Raw genomic sequence first — 11,112 nt, 5'->3', positions numbered from 1 at the left:
CTTTTTTAAGCAATGGGACCACCATCGCAGGCCATTGTAGTGGGCATTCCATCCTACTGGGACCAGGTCTGACACCTGGGAGCATTTAAGTAGCTCTCAAAGCATAGGCTGTACAACTTCTGCCCCTCGCTCCAGAATGGGTCAATAGGGGAGCCAGACTTAACTGATGCACTAAGAGGAGACAACGCCTCAGATTCTATAGGTTTGAAGTGAAGCACTCTAAGTCTGGTCTGAGGGTTCAAACCAGATGCTGAGACATGGAGCATCTCTAGAATTTAGTGGAAAATAAGCATAAATAGTTGCCACTTTGTCAGAAAAGAACTGAGCTAAAGCATTACATCCATCCTCAGAAGGCGCTGTGGAATATCACTCTCATGACATAGGCATAGGGCCAGTTGACAGCTATTCTTGAGGTACAGGTATATACATCATGGTTTTCAAGGGCAAAGGTAGGCTGGAGGGGTGGGGGCCGGTTTTGTATTCGTGGTGACCAGTTTTGCTATTGGGGACCTGTTTTGCAGCAGAGCTGCAATATCAGCCCCTGTAATAAAAGGAGCGGTGCTTCTCACTAGCACCAACCCCCGACTCCTCCCCCATGCGTGGCCGGCTGAGCAGCAATCTGCCAGGGCTAGTTGCTGTTCCCAGACTGGCCGTGGGCAAAGAAGTGATGTGCTAATGTAGTCCTGTCTGTATCTGATGGCCTGTGCAATGCTTGTCCTCTCTGTGTAAAGGGATCTTGCATTACAGCTTTCTGTGTTGTGGCTGTTCTCAGCTTCAATGAGAGGCTTGCAGCCCAGCTAACTGCTGCAGTATGTGTCTGTGTGGAAGAGAAAATTGCATGTGTGATTACTGGGTCTCTTATTCTGTTGTACCTGTTCCTTGTGTGTGAGAGAAGCTTGCACTACAGCTGACTGTGCTCCTCAGTGTATGTTAAGGGACACTTCACTGTACCTCTCAGCCACATGTAGGGAAAGCTCACACTGCAGCTACCTATGTCGTACCGGCTTTGTGTAAGAGATGCTTGCTCTGCTGCTGTCTGTGCAGACTATGTACTCTGTGTGTAAAGGGATCTTGCATTGCAGGTGCCGGAGTTGAATCTGTTCCCTGTGTGAAGGGAAACGTGCACTGCAGCTGTCGGATTTGTACCTCTTCTCTGTGGGTAAACAGTGATTGTGCTACATGTTCTCATTGTGCAAGAGAAGCTTGCACTGTAGCTGCCTATGCTGTGCCTGTTACCTGTGTGTAACGGACGTTTGCCCTGTAGATGCCTATGCTGCGCCTGTTACCTGTGTGTAATGTAATCTACACTGCAGCTGTCTACGCTGTGCCTGTTACCTGAATGTAATGGAAGTCTGCACTGCAGCTGCCTGTGCTGCGCCTGTTATCTGTGTGTAATGGAAGTCTGCTGTGCAGCAGCCTGTGCTGCGCCTATTACCTGCATGTAATAGAAGTCTGCCCTGCAGCTGCCTTAGCTGCGCCTGTTACATGTGTAATGGAAGTCTGCCCTGCAGCTGCCTATGCCTCGCCTGTTAACTGTGTGTAGTGGTAGTCTGCCCTGTAGATGCCTATGCTGAGCCTGTTACCTGCGTAATGGAAGTCTGCACTACAGATGCCTAAGCTGCGCCTGTTACCTGCTTGTAATTGAAGTCTGCCCTGCAGCTGCCCTTGCTGTGCCTGTTACCAGCGTGTAATGGAAGTCTGCCCTGCTGCTGTCTATGCTGTGTCTGTTACCTGTGTAATGGAAGTCTGCCCTGCACCTGCCTATGCTGCGCCTGTTACCAGCGTGTAATGGAAGTCTGCCCTTCTGCTGCCTATGCTGCACCTGCAACCTGTGTAATGGGAGTCTGCCCTGCAGCTGCCTATGCTGCGCCTGTTACCAGTGGAATGGAAGTCTGCCCTGCAGCTGCCTATGCCTCGCCTGTTAACTGTGAGTAATGGAAGTCTGCCCTGTAGATGCCTATGCTGAGCCTGTTACCTGTGTAATGGAAGTCTTCCCTCCTGCTGCCTATGCTGCACCTGTTACCTGCATGTAGTGGAGTCTGCCCTTCAGCTGCCTGTGCTGCACCTGTTACCTGCGTTTAATGGAAGTCTGCCCTGCAGCTGCCTATGCTGCGCCTTTTACTTGTGTGTAATGGAAGTCTGCCCTGCAGCTGCCCGTTACCTTTGTGTAATGGAAGTCTGCCCTGCAGTTGGCTATGCTGTGCCTGTTACCTGTGTGTAATGGAAGTCTGCCCTGCAGCTGCCTGTTATCTTTGTGCAGGCGACTCTGCAGCTGAATATACGGTGCCTGATCTCTTTGTGTAAAGCTGCTTGCATTGCAGTTGTAGGAGCTGTTGCTGTTCTCGGTGTGAACAAGAGGAGAACGCAAGGAATGCATTTATAGCAGACTGGAAACCTGCCCTGCAAGAGCGGGGGGGAGTAATTGGAAGCTATTGTGCCTGGAGCAAAAGCTTTTCGGTGCAATCCAGTTTTCTACGTAGTCAGCTGCGTCCACTGTATCCAACAGTAAACACTGCGAGGGTATATAAGACCCAGGGCCAGGACAAGCAGCACTTCAGGAAACTCCCAGGATCCTCTCAGCATGAAGGTGGTTCTTGTCGCCCTGCTAGCTGCAGCCCTCTGTGTGGGGATAGGTATGTGGTGTGTGTGAGAGGAAGTTTGAGAGTAGTGGTAGGAGATGGTGTATGTGAGAGAAAGGGTGAGAGGTGGTATGAGGTGTGTGAGAGGAAGGTTGAGAGGTGGTATGAGATGGGTGTGAGGTGTGGTAGAAGATTGTGGTATGAGGTGTGTGAGGGAGGAAGGGTAAGAGGTGTGATAGGAGATGGTGGTATAGGGAGTATGCGAGAAGAGGGGTAAGAGGTGTGGTAGGAGATGGTCTATGGAGTGTATGTGAGAGGTGGGTGAGGGGTGTTGTAGGAGATTGTGGTTTGAGGTGTGTGAGGGAGGAAGGATAAGAGGTGTGTGATAGGAGATGGTGGTATAGAGTGTATGCGAGATGAGGGGTAAGAGTTGTGGTATGAAATGGTCGATGGAGTGTATGTGAGAGGATGGGTGAGAGGTGTGCTAGGAGATGGTGTATGGGGTGCTGTGAAAGGATGGGTGAGAGGTGGTATGAGATGTGTGAGAGGAAGGGTGAGAGGTGTGGTAAGAGATGGTGGTGAGAAGTGTGTGAGGGAGGAAGGGTAAGAGGTGTGGTAGGAGATGGTGGTATGGGGTGTATGTGAGAGGAAGGGTGAGAGGTGTGGTAAGAGATGGTGGTATGAGGTGTGTTAGGAAGGAAGGGTGAGAGGTGTGTTAGGAGATGGTGGTACGGGGTGTATGCGAGAGGAAGGGTGAGAGGTGGTATGAGATGTGTGAGGGAGGAAGGGTAAGAGGTGTTAGGAGATGGTGGTATGGGGTGTATGTGAGAAGAAGTGTGAGAGATGGTATGAGATGGTGGTATGGGTGTATGCGACAAAGGGGTTAAAGGTGTGAGAGGGGAGGTGAAAGATGTGGTAGGAGATGTGAGATATGGTAGGAGATGTGAGAGAAGGGGTAAGTGAATCATGGTGGGAGACAGGGTAGGAAGGCGAGGGTGAGAGAGGGGTGGTGGGATATGCTGGTGGGATGCATATGTGAACAAGCATTGGTAAATGCATCAGGTTTCACCTATGTGATTAGTAATGAGCTGTTATTTGTTGTAAGTTGTAGCTTGCTGTGTATTTGTACAATATAAGTTAAAGAAATTATGACTTGTTCATGTACAAAAGGGCAATATATTGTGTTTACTAGTAGTATAGAACGGGTAAGTACTAGCAAAATTTTGAAAAAAGGAAATGAAAGAGGGAAAAATAGAATTCATTAATGTAATAGCAATATTATGTGTTTAGAGGAGTTCTGACTACCCTTGGGTGTGATGTCATTGCATCTGCTGCAACATTCAAATCATGCCCCTAGTGCCTGCAAGATAACTACATTTGTGACTGCCTGTTTAGTAGTAAAATATGGCAATATTTGTTGCTTAGAGGAGTTATGACAACCTTTGGCCCCAGCGCCACTGCACCTGTTGCATCATTCAAATCAGGACCCTATTGCCTGTAAGGTAACTGCAGTTAGAACTGCCTGTTTAGTTGTAAAATATTGCAAAATGTGGTGTTTAGAGGGATTCCTAGAGCTTTGGATCCAGGTGTCACTGCACTTGCAGCACCATTGAAATCATAGTCCTTGTGCCTGCTAGATAAATGCACTTGTAACTGCCTGTTTGGGTGTAAAATTTAGCAATATTCTGCGTGGAGTGGGGCCCATAGAGCTTTTGGCCATGGTGCCACTGCACCTTCTGCACCATTGAAATCAAACCCCTTTTCACTGAAAGATAACTGCAATTGTGTCTGCCTGTATAGTAGTAAAATATAGCAATATTAGGTGTTTAGAGAAGTCATGACAACTTTCGGCCCTGGTGCCACTGCACCTGCTGCACCATTGAAATCATGACACTATTGCCTATTAGATAACTGCACTTGTGACTGTCTTGTTTAGTAGTAAAGTGTTGCAATAATCTGGGTTTAGTGGGGTCCCTAGAGCTTTTGACCCCGGTACCACTGCACCTGCTTCACCATTAAAATAAAGTCCCTTTTAACTGCAAGGTAACTGCGATTGTGACTGCCTGTTTAGTTGTCAAAGATAGCAATATAATGTGTTTGGAGGAGTTCTGACAAGTTTTGGGCCCGGTGCTACTGCACTTGCTGCACCATTCAAATCATGACCCTAGTGCCTGAAAGATAGCTGCACATGTGACTGCCTGTTTAGTTGTAAAATATAGCAATATTAGGTGTTTAGTGGGGTACCTGGAGTTTTTGGTCCCGGTGCCACTACACCTGCAGCACTATTGAAATCATGACCCTACCGCTTGCTAGATAACTGCACTTGTGACTGCCTGTTTAGTAAATTATAGCAATATTAGGTGTTTAGTAGGGTGCCTGGAACTTTTGGCACCTGCTTCACCATTCAAATATTGACCCTGTTGCCTGCAAGATAACTGCACTTGTGACTGCTTGTTTAGTGTTAAGATATAGCAATATTTGGTGTTTAGTGGAGGTATTACAACGTTTGGCTCGGTGCCACTGCACCGGCTGCACCATTTCAATCAAGCCGCTTTCAACTGCAAGGTAGCTGCACTTGTGACTCTCAATTTAGTATCAACATTTAGCAATTTTAGGTGTTTAGTGGTGTGACTAGAGATTTTGGTCCTGGTGTCACTGCATCTGTTGCACCATTGAAATCATGACCCTGTTGTCTGCAAGGTAACTGCACTTGTGACTGCCTGTGTAGTTTTAATTTTAGCAATAATCTGGGTTTAGTGGGGTCTCCAGAGCTTTTGGCCCCGGTGCCACTGCACCTGCTGCACCATTCAAATCAAGTCCATTTTACCAGCAAGGTAACTCCGATGGTGACTGGCTGTTTAGTAGTAAAATATAGCAATTTTAAATGTTTAGAGGAGTTATGAAAACTTTTGGGCTCGGTGCTAATGCACCTGCTGCACCATTCAAATTATGACCCTGTTGTCTGCAAGGTAACTGTACCAGTGGCTGCCTGTTTAGTAGCAAAATGTGGCATAGTTCTTGTATATTACCTTTATTTTTAACATGCAGTGTTTAATACAACATTTAGAATTTGATCATGATGACCAAATAGATTATGTTGAAAGAAATCTGTCCGATGATGCCTTCAAAATGTAAAGAAAGGTACTGTGGCATGTATAGGAAATGCCACAAACGTTCTAAGGCCAAAGAATCTGCCATACACAACTAGGTAATAAAAAGCAAGCATTCCAGCATACTGTTAGAAGCTGTCTGCCTTTTCAATTGGAGGAGATCTTATCCTGACAGTGAATGGGGCTTAAACTGTGTGAACAGCTTTAGTAGAAAGATCGTAAATGCGTGCAGCCAGGGGAATTTAGCAAAAAACCAAAGTTCCACACAAAAGCGAATGAACACAGTAATTCAGATATGGGAACTGATAACAGCCCAATTTAAGATATATTAATTAGAAGAGATTTCACAGGGGAAACCTAAAATGGGGTGAGAGCTATGGTAGTAGGGAATGTTTGTAGAAGGCGGGGTGAAAGAAGTATTGGGGCATAAGGGCAATGGTGAGAGTAAGGCTAAGGAAGATTTGGTGGGAGAAGAGATGATAGATTAGTTGTATGGTACTGAGGTATGGTGAGTGGAGGGGTGAGATAAGAACATGAGAGAGGTGTGAAGGTATTGCGAGAGGGGAGATGAAAGAACAAAAGCTTGGTATAGAGGTGTTAGGGAGGTATAGTGAGTGGAGGGCTGGGGGAGGAATAGTGAGAGGAGGGCTGGGGGAGGTATAGTGAGAGGGGCGTTGGGGAGGTATAGTGAGAGGAGGACAGAAGGAGGTATAGTGATAGGAGGGCTGGCTAAGGTACAGTAAGAGGAGGACTGTGGGAGTCACAGTGAGAGGGAGCTAGGGGAGGTATATTGAGCGGAAGGCTGGGGAGGTATAGTGATAGGAGAGCTAAGGAAGGTAAATTGAGAGGAGGACTGAGGGAGGTATAGTGAGAGGAGGGCTGGGTGAGGTATAGTGAGGAGGGCTGAGAGAGGTATAGCAAGAGGAGGGCTGAGGGAGGTATAGCAAGAGGAGGGCTGAATGAGGCGTAACGAAAGGAGGACTGAGGGAGGCGTAGCGAGAGGAGGGCAGGGGGAAGTATAGAGAAAGGAGGGCTGGGGAGGCATAGCAAGAGGACGGCTGGGGGAGGTTCAGCAAGAGGATGGCTGAGGGAGGTATAGCAAGAGGAGGACTGAGGGAGGGATAGCGAGAGGTGGGCTGAGGGAAGTGTAGCGAGAGGAGGGCTGTGGGACTTTTAGCGAGAGGAGGGGTGGGGGAGGTATAGCGAGAGGCGGGCTGTGGAAGGTATAGTGAGAGGAGGGATGTGGGAGGTATAGGGAGAGGAGGGCTGGGGCAGGTAAAGTGAGAGGAGGGCTGGGGTAGGCATAGTGAGAGGAGGGCTGGGGAGGTATACTGAGAGGAGGGCTGGGGAGAAATAGCGAGAGGAGGGCTGACAGGTATAGCAAGAGGAGGGCTGGAGGAGGTATAGTGAGAGGAGGGATGGGGAAGTGTGGTGCAAAGAGGGATGAGGGAGGTATAGTGTGAAGAGGGTTGGGTGAGGTATACTGAAAGGAAGTCTGGTGGAGGTATAGTGAGAGAAGGGCTGGGGGATGTATAGTGAGAGGAGGGCTGGGGGAGGTATAGTGAGAGGAGGGCAGAGGGAGGTATAGTGAGAGGAGGGCTGGGAAAAGTATCATGAGACAAGGGTTGGGTGGGGTAAAGTGAGAGGAGGGCTGGGTGAGGTGTCATGAAAGGAGTGCTTAGGAGGTATAGTGAGAAGAGGGCTTGGGAGGTATAGTGAGCCGAGGGCTGTGGGAGGTATAGTGAGTGCTGTGGGTTGAGGGAGGTATTGAGAATGCCAAGGGCTGGGAGTGGTATAGTGAGAGGAGGGCTGGGGAGGTATGATGTGAGGAGGGCTGAGGGAAGTATAGCGAAAGGAGGGCTGGGGAGGCATAGCAAGAGGACGGCTGGGGTAGGTATAGCGAGAGGAGGGCTTGGGGAGGTATAGCGAGAGCAGGGCTGGTGATGGTATAGTGAGAGGAGGGCTGGGGGAGGTATACTGAGAGGAGGGCTGGGGATGTACAGTGAGAGGGGGCCTGAGGGAGGTTTAATGAGAGGAGGGAGGGGGAGGTATAGCGTGAGGAGAGCTGAGGGAGGTATAGCGAGAGGAGGGCTGAGAGAGGAATAGGGAACAGAGGGAGGGGGACGTCTGGTGAGAAGAGGGCTGAGGGAGGTATAGTGGGTGACGGATGGGAGGTATAGTGAAAGGGGGGCTGGGGGAGGTATAGTCATTGGAGGGCTGGGGAGGTATAGTGAGAGCAGGCGGGAGGTATAGTGCAAAGAGGGATGAGGGAGGGAAAGTGAGAGGAGGGCTGAGGGACGTATAATGAGAGGAGGGTTGGGTAAGGGATAGGAATGTATAACGTCACAATGCAAACATTTACAACGCATGCGTTTACAACGCAGTTTTTACATCGCAACATCCTTTACAACGCATTTTTTTACAACACATGCCATCACAACGCATTTTCAGAAACTACATTTACAATGCATACAATTACAATGCATGCCATTACAACGCATGCCATTACAACGCATATTACTTTTAGGGCCACAGTAAGGTAAGTGTTGGATAGTGTAGGGGTAAAAATTACTATTCCCACTCCAGTGGGTGCAACAGTAGGGTAAATGTTGGATAATGTAGGGTTAAAAATTACTATTCCCACTCCAGTGAGTGTAACAGTAGGGTAAATGTTGGGTAGTTTAGGGGTATAAATTATTATTCCCACTCCAGTGAGTGCAACAGTAGGGTACGTGCTGGATAGTGTAGGGGTAAAAATTACTATTCCCCATTACTTACCTTATAATGCGTTGTAATGGCATGCGTTGTAGTGACGTGTTGTAATGGCTCTGTTTTAATGGCATGTGATGTAAAGGATGTTGCGTTGTAATGACTGCGTTGTAAATGTAGTGCGTTGTAATGACTGTGTTGTAAAGGTTGTTTCCTGATATAGTGAGTGGAGGGCTGGGGGAGGTAAAGTGAGAGGAGGGCTGAGGGAGATATGGTGAGAGGAGGGCTGAGAGAAGTATAATGAAAGGAGGGCTTGGGGTATAGTGAGAGGAGGGCTGGGGAGGTACAGTGAGAGGAGGGCTTGGGAGAAATGATGCAAGGAAGGCTGAGGGTGGTATAGCAAGAGCAGGGGTGAGGAAAGTTTTGCGAGAGGAGGGCTGAGGGAGGTGTAGCGAGAGGAATGCCGGGGGGTGTAGTGAGAGGAGCACTAGGGGAGGTATAGCGAGAGGAGGGGTGGGAGAGGTATTAGTGAGAGGAGGGCTGAGGGAGGTACACTGAGAGGAGGGCTGAGGAGGTATAGCGAGATGAGGGCTGAGGAGGTATGGCAAGAGGAGGGCTGAGGGGAGTATAGTAATAGGAGGGCTGAGGGAGGTATGGTTAAGAGGGCTGAGGAATTGTATAGTGAGAGGGGGCCTGAGAGAGGTATAGTGAGAGGAGGGCTGAGGGAGGTATTAGTGAGAGGAGGGCTGAGGGAGGTATTAGTGAGAGGAGGGCTGAGGGAAGCATAGTGAAAGGAGGGGTGGGGGTGGTATAGTTAGCCAAGGGCTGGGGAGGTATAGTGGGAGGAGTGTTGGGGAGATGTAGTGAGAATAAGGCTGGGAGAGGTATAGCTAGAGTAGGGCTGAGGGAGGGATAGTGAATGGTTGGATGGGGAGGTATAGTGAGAGGAGGGCTGGGGGAGGTACACTGAGAGGAGGGCTGAGGAGGTATAGCGAGATGAGGGCTGAGGAGGTATGGCAAGAGGAGGGCTGAGGGGAGTATAGTAATAGGAGGGCTGAGGGAGGTATGGTTAAGAGGGCTGAGGAATTGTCAAGTGAGAGGGGGCCTGAGAGAGGTATAGTGAGAGGAGGGCTGGGGGAGGTATAGTGAGAGGAGGGCTGAGGGAGGTATTAGTGAGAGGAGGGCTGAGGGAAGCATAGTGAAAGGAGGGGTGGGGGTGGTATAGTTAGCCAAGGGCTGTGGAGGTATAGTGGGAGGAGTGTTGGGGAGGTATACTAAGGGGAGGGATGATGGAGGAATAGTGAGAGGGGAGCTGAGGGAGGTATAGAAAATGGAGGGCAGTGGGAGGTAAAGTGAGAGGAGGACAGAGGGAGGTATAGCGAGAGGAGGGCTGGGTGAGGTATAGTGAGAGGAGGGCTGGGGAGATGTAGTGAGAATAAGGCTGGGAGAGGTATAGCCAGAGTAGGGTTGAGGGAGGGATAGTGAATGGTTGGATGGGGAGGTATAGTGAGAGGAGGGCTGGGGGAGGTACACTGAGAGGAGGGCTGAGGAGGTATAGCGAGACGAGGGCTGAGGAGGTATGGCAAGAGGAGGGCTGAGGGGAGTATAGTAATAGGAGGGCTGAGGGAGGTATGGTTAAGAGGGCTGAGGAATTGTATAGTGAGAGGGGGCCTGAGAGAGGTATAGTGAGAGGAGGGCTGTGGGAGGTATAGTGAGAGGAGGGCTGAGGGAGGTATTAGTGAGAGGAGGGCTGAGGGAAGCATAGTGAAAGGAGGGGTGGGGGTGGTATAGTTAGCCAAGGGCTGGGGAGGTATAGTGGGAGGAGTGTTGGGGAGGTATACTAAGGGGAGGGATGATGGAGGAATAGTGAGAGGGGAGCTGAGGGAGGTATAGAAAATGGAGGGCAGTGGGAGGTAAAGTGAGAGGAGGACAGAGGGAGGTATAGCGAGAGGAGGGCTGGGTGAGGTATAGTGAGAGGAGGGCTGGGGAGATGTAGTGAGAATAAGGCTGGGAGAGGTATAGCCAGAGTAGGGTTGAGGGAGGGATAGTGAATGGTTGGATGGGGAGGTATAGTGAGAGGAGGGCTGGGGAGGTACACTGAGAGGAGGGCTGAGGAGGTATGGCAAGAGGAGGGCTGAGGGGAGTATAGTAATAGGAGGGCTGAGGGAGGTATGGTTAAGAGGGCTGAGGAATTGTATAGTGAGAGGGGGCCTGAGAGAGGTATAGTGAGAGGAGGGCTGGGGGAGGTATAGTGAGAGGAGGGCTGAGGGAGGTATTAGTGAGAGGAGGGCTGAGGGAAGCATAGTGAAAGGAGGGGTGGGGGTGGTATAGTTAGCCAAGGGCTGGGGAGGTATAGTGGGAGGAGGGATGGGGAGATGTAGTGAGAATAAGGCTGGGAGAGGTATAGCCAGAGTGGGGTTGAGGGAGGGATAGTGAATGGTTGGATGGGGAGGTATAGTGAGAGGAGGGCTGGGGGAGGTACACTGAGAGGAGGGCTGAGGAGGTATAGCGAGACGAGGGCTGAGGAGGTATGGCAAGAGGAGGGCTGAGGGGAGTATAGTAATAGGAGGGCTGAGGGAGGTATGGTTAAGAGGGCTGAGGAATTGTATAGTGAGAGGGGGCCTGAGAGAGGTATAGTGAGAGGAGGGCTGGGGGAGGTATAGTGAGAGGAGGGCTGAGGGAGGTATTAGTGAGAGGAGGGCTGAGGGAAGCAT

At 49.9% G+C, this 11,112-nt stretch overlaps 1 protein-coding gene across 2 annotated transcripts in view; it reads left to right on the top strand.

The window, feature by feature from the left end:
* Positions 1-2,484: 2,484 nt before the first annotated feature.
* LOC146830574 (lymphocyte antigen 6E-like) overlaps positions 2,485-11,112 on the top strand; it is a 216,024-nt gene continuing 207,396 nt past the window's right edge. For both annotated transcript variants that reach the window (XM_085604776.1, XM_085604777.1), the window contains exon 1: positions 2,485-2,633. In XM_085604776.1, the coding sequence (XP_085460902.1) occupies positions 2,582-2,633 (52 nt within the window). In that variant the 5' untranslated portion in view covers positions 2,485-2,581. The remainder of the gene's footprint in view (positions 2,634-11,112) is intronic.

This window comes from Triturus cristatus, chromosome 5_1 (genome assembly GCF_964204655.1).
Source record: "Triturus cristatus chromosome 5_1, aTriCri1.1, whole genome shotgun sequence".
NCBI classification, from domain to species: Eukaryota; Metazoa; Chordata; class Amphibia; order Caudata; family Salamandridae; genus Triturus; species Triturus cristatus.
This window is presented reverse-complemented; position numbering and strand designations above follow the sequence as displayed.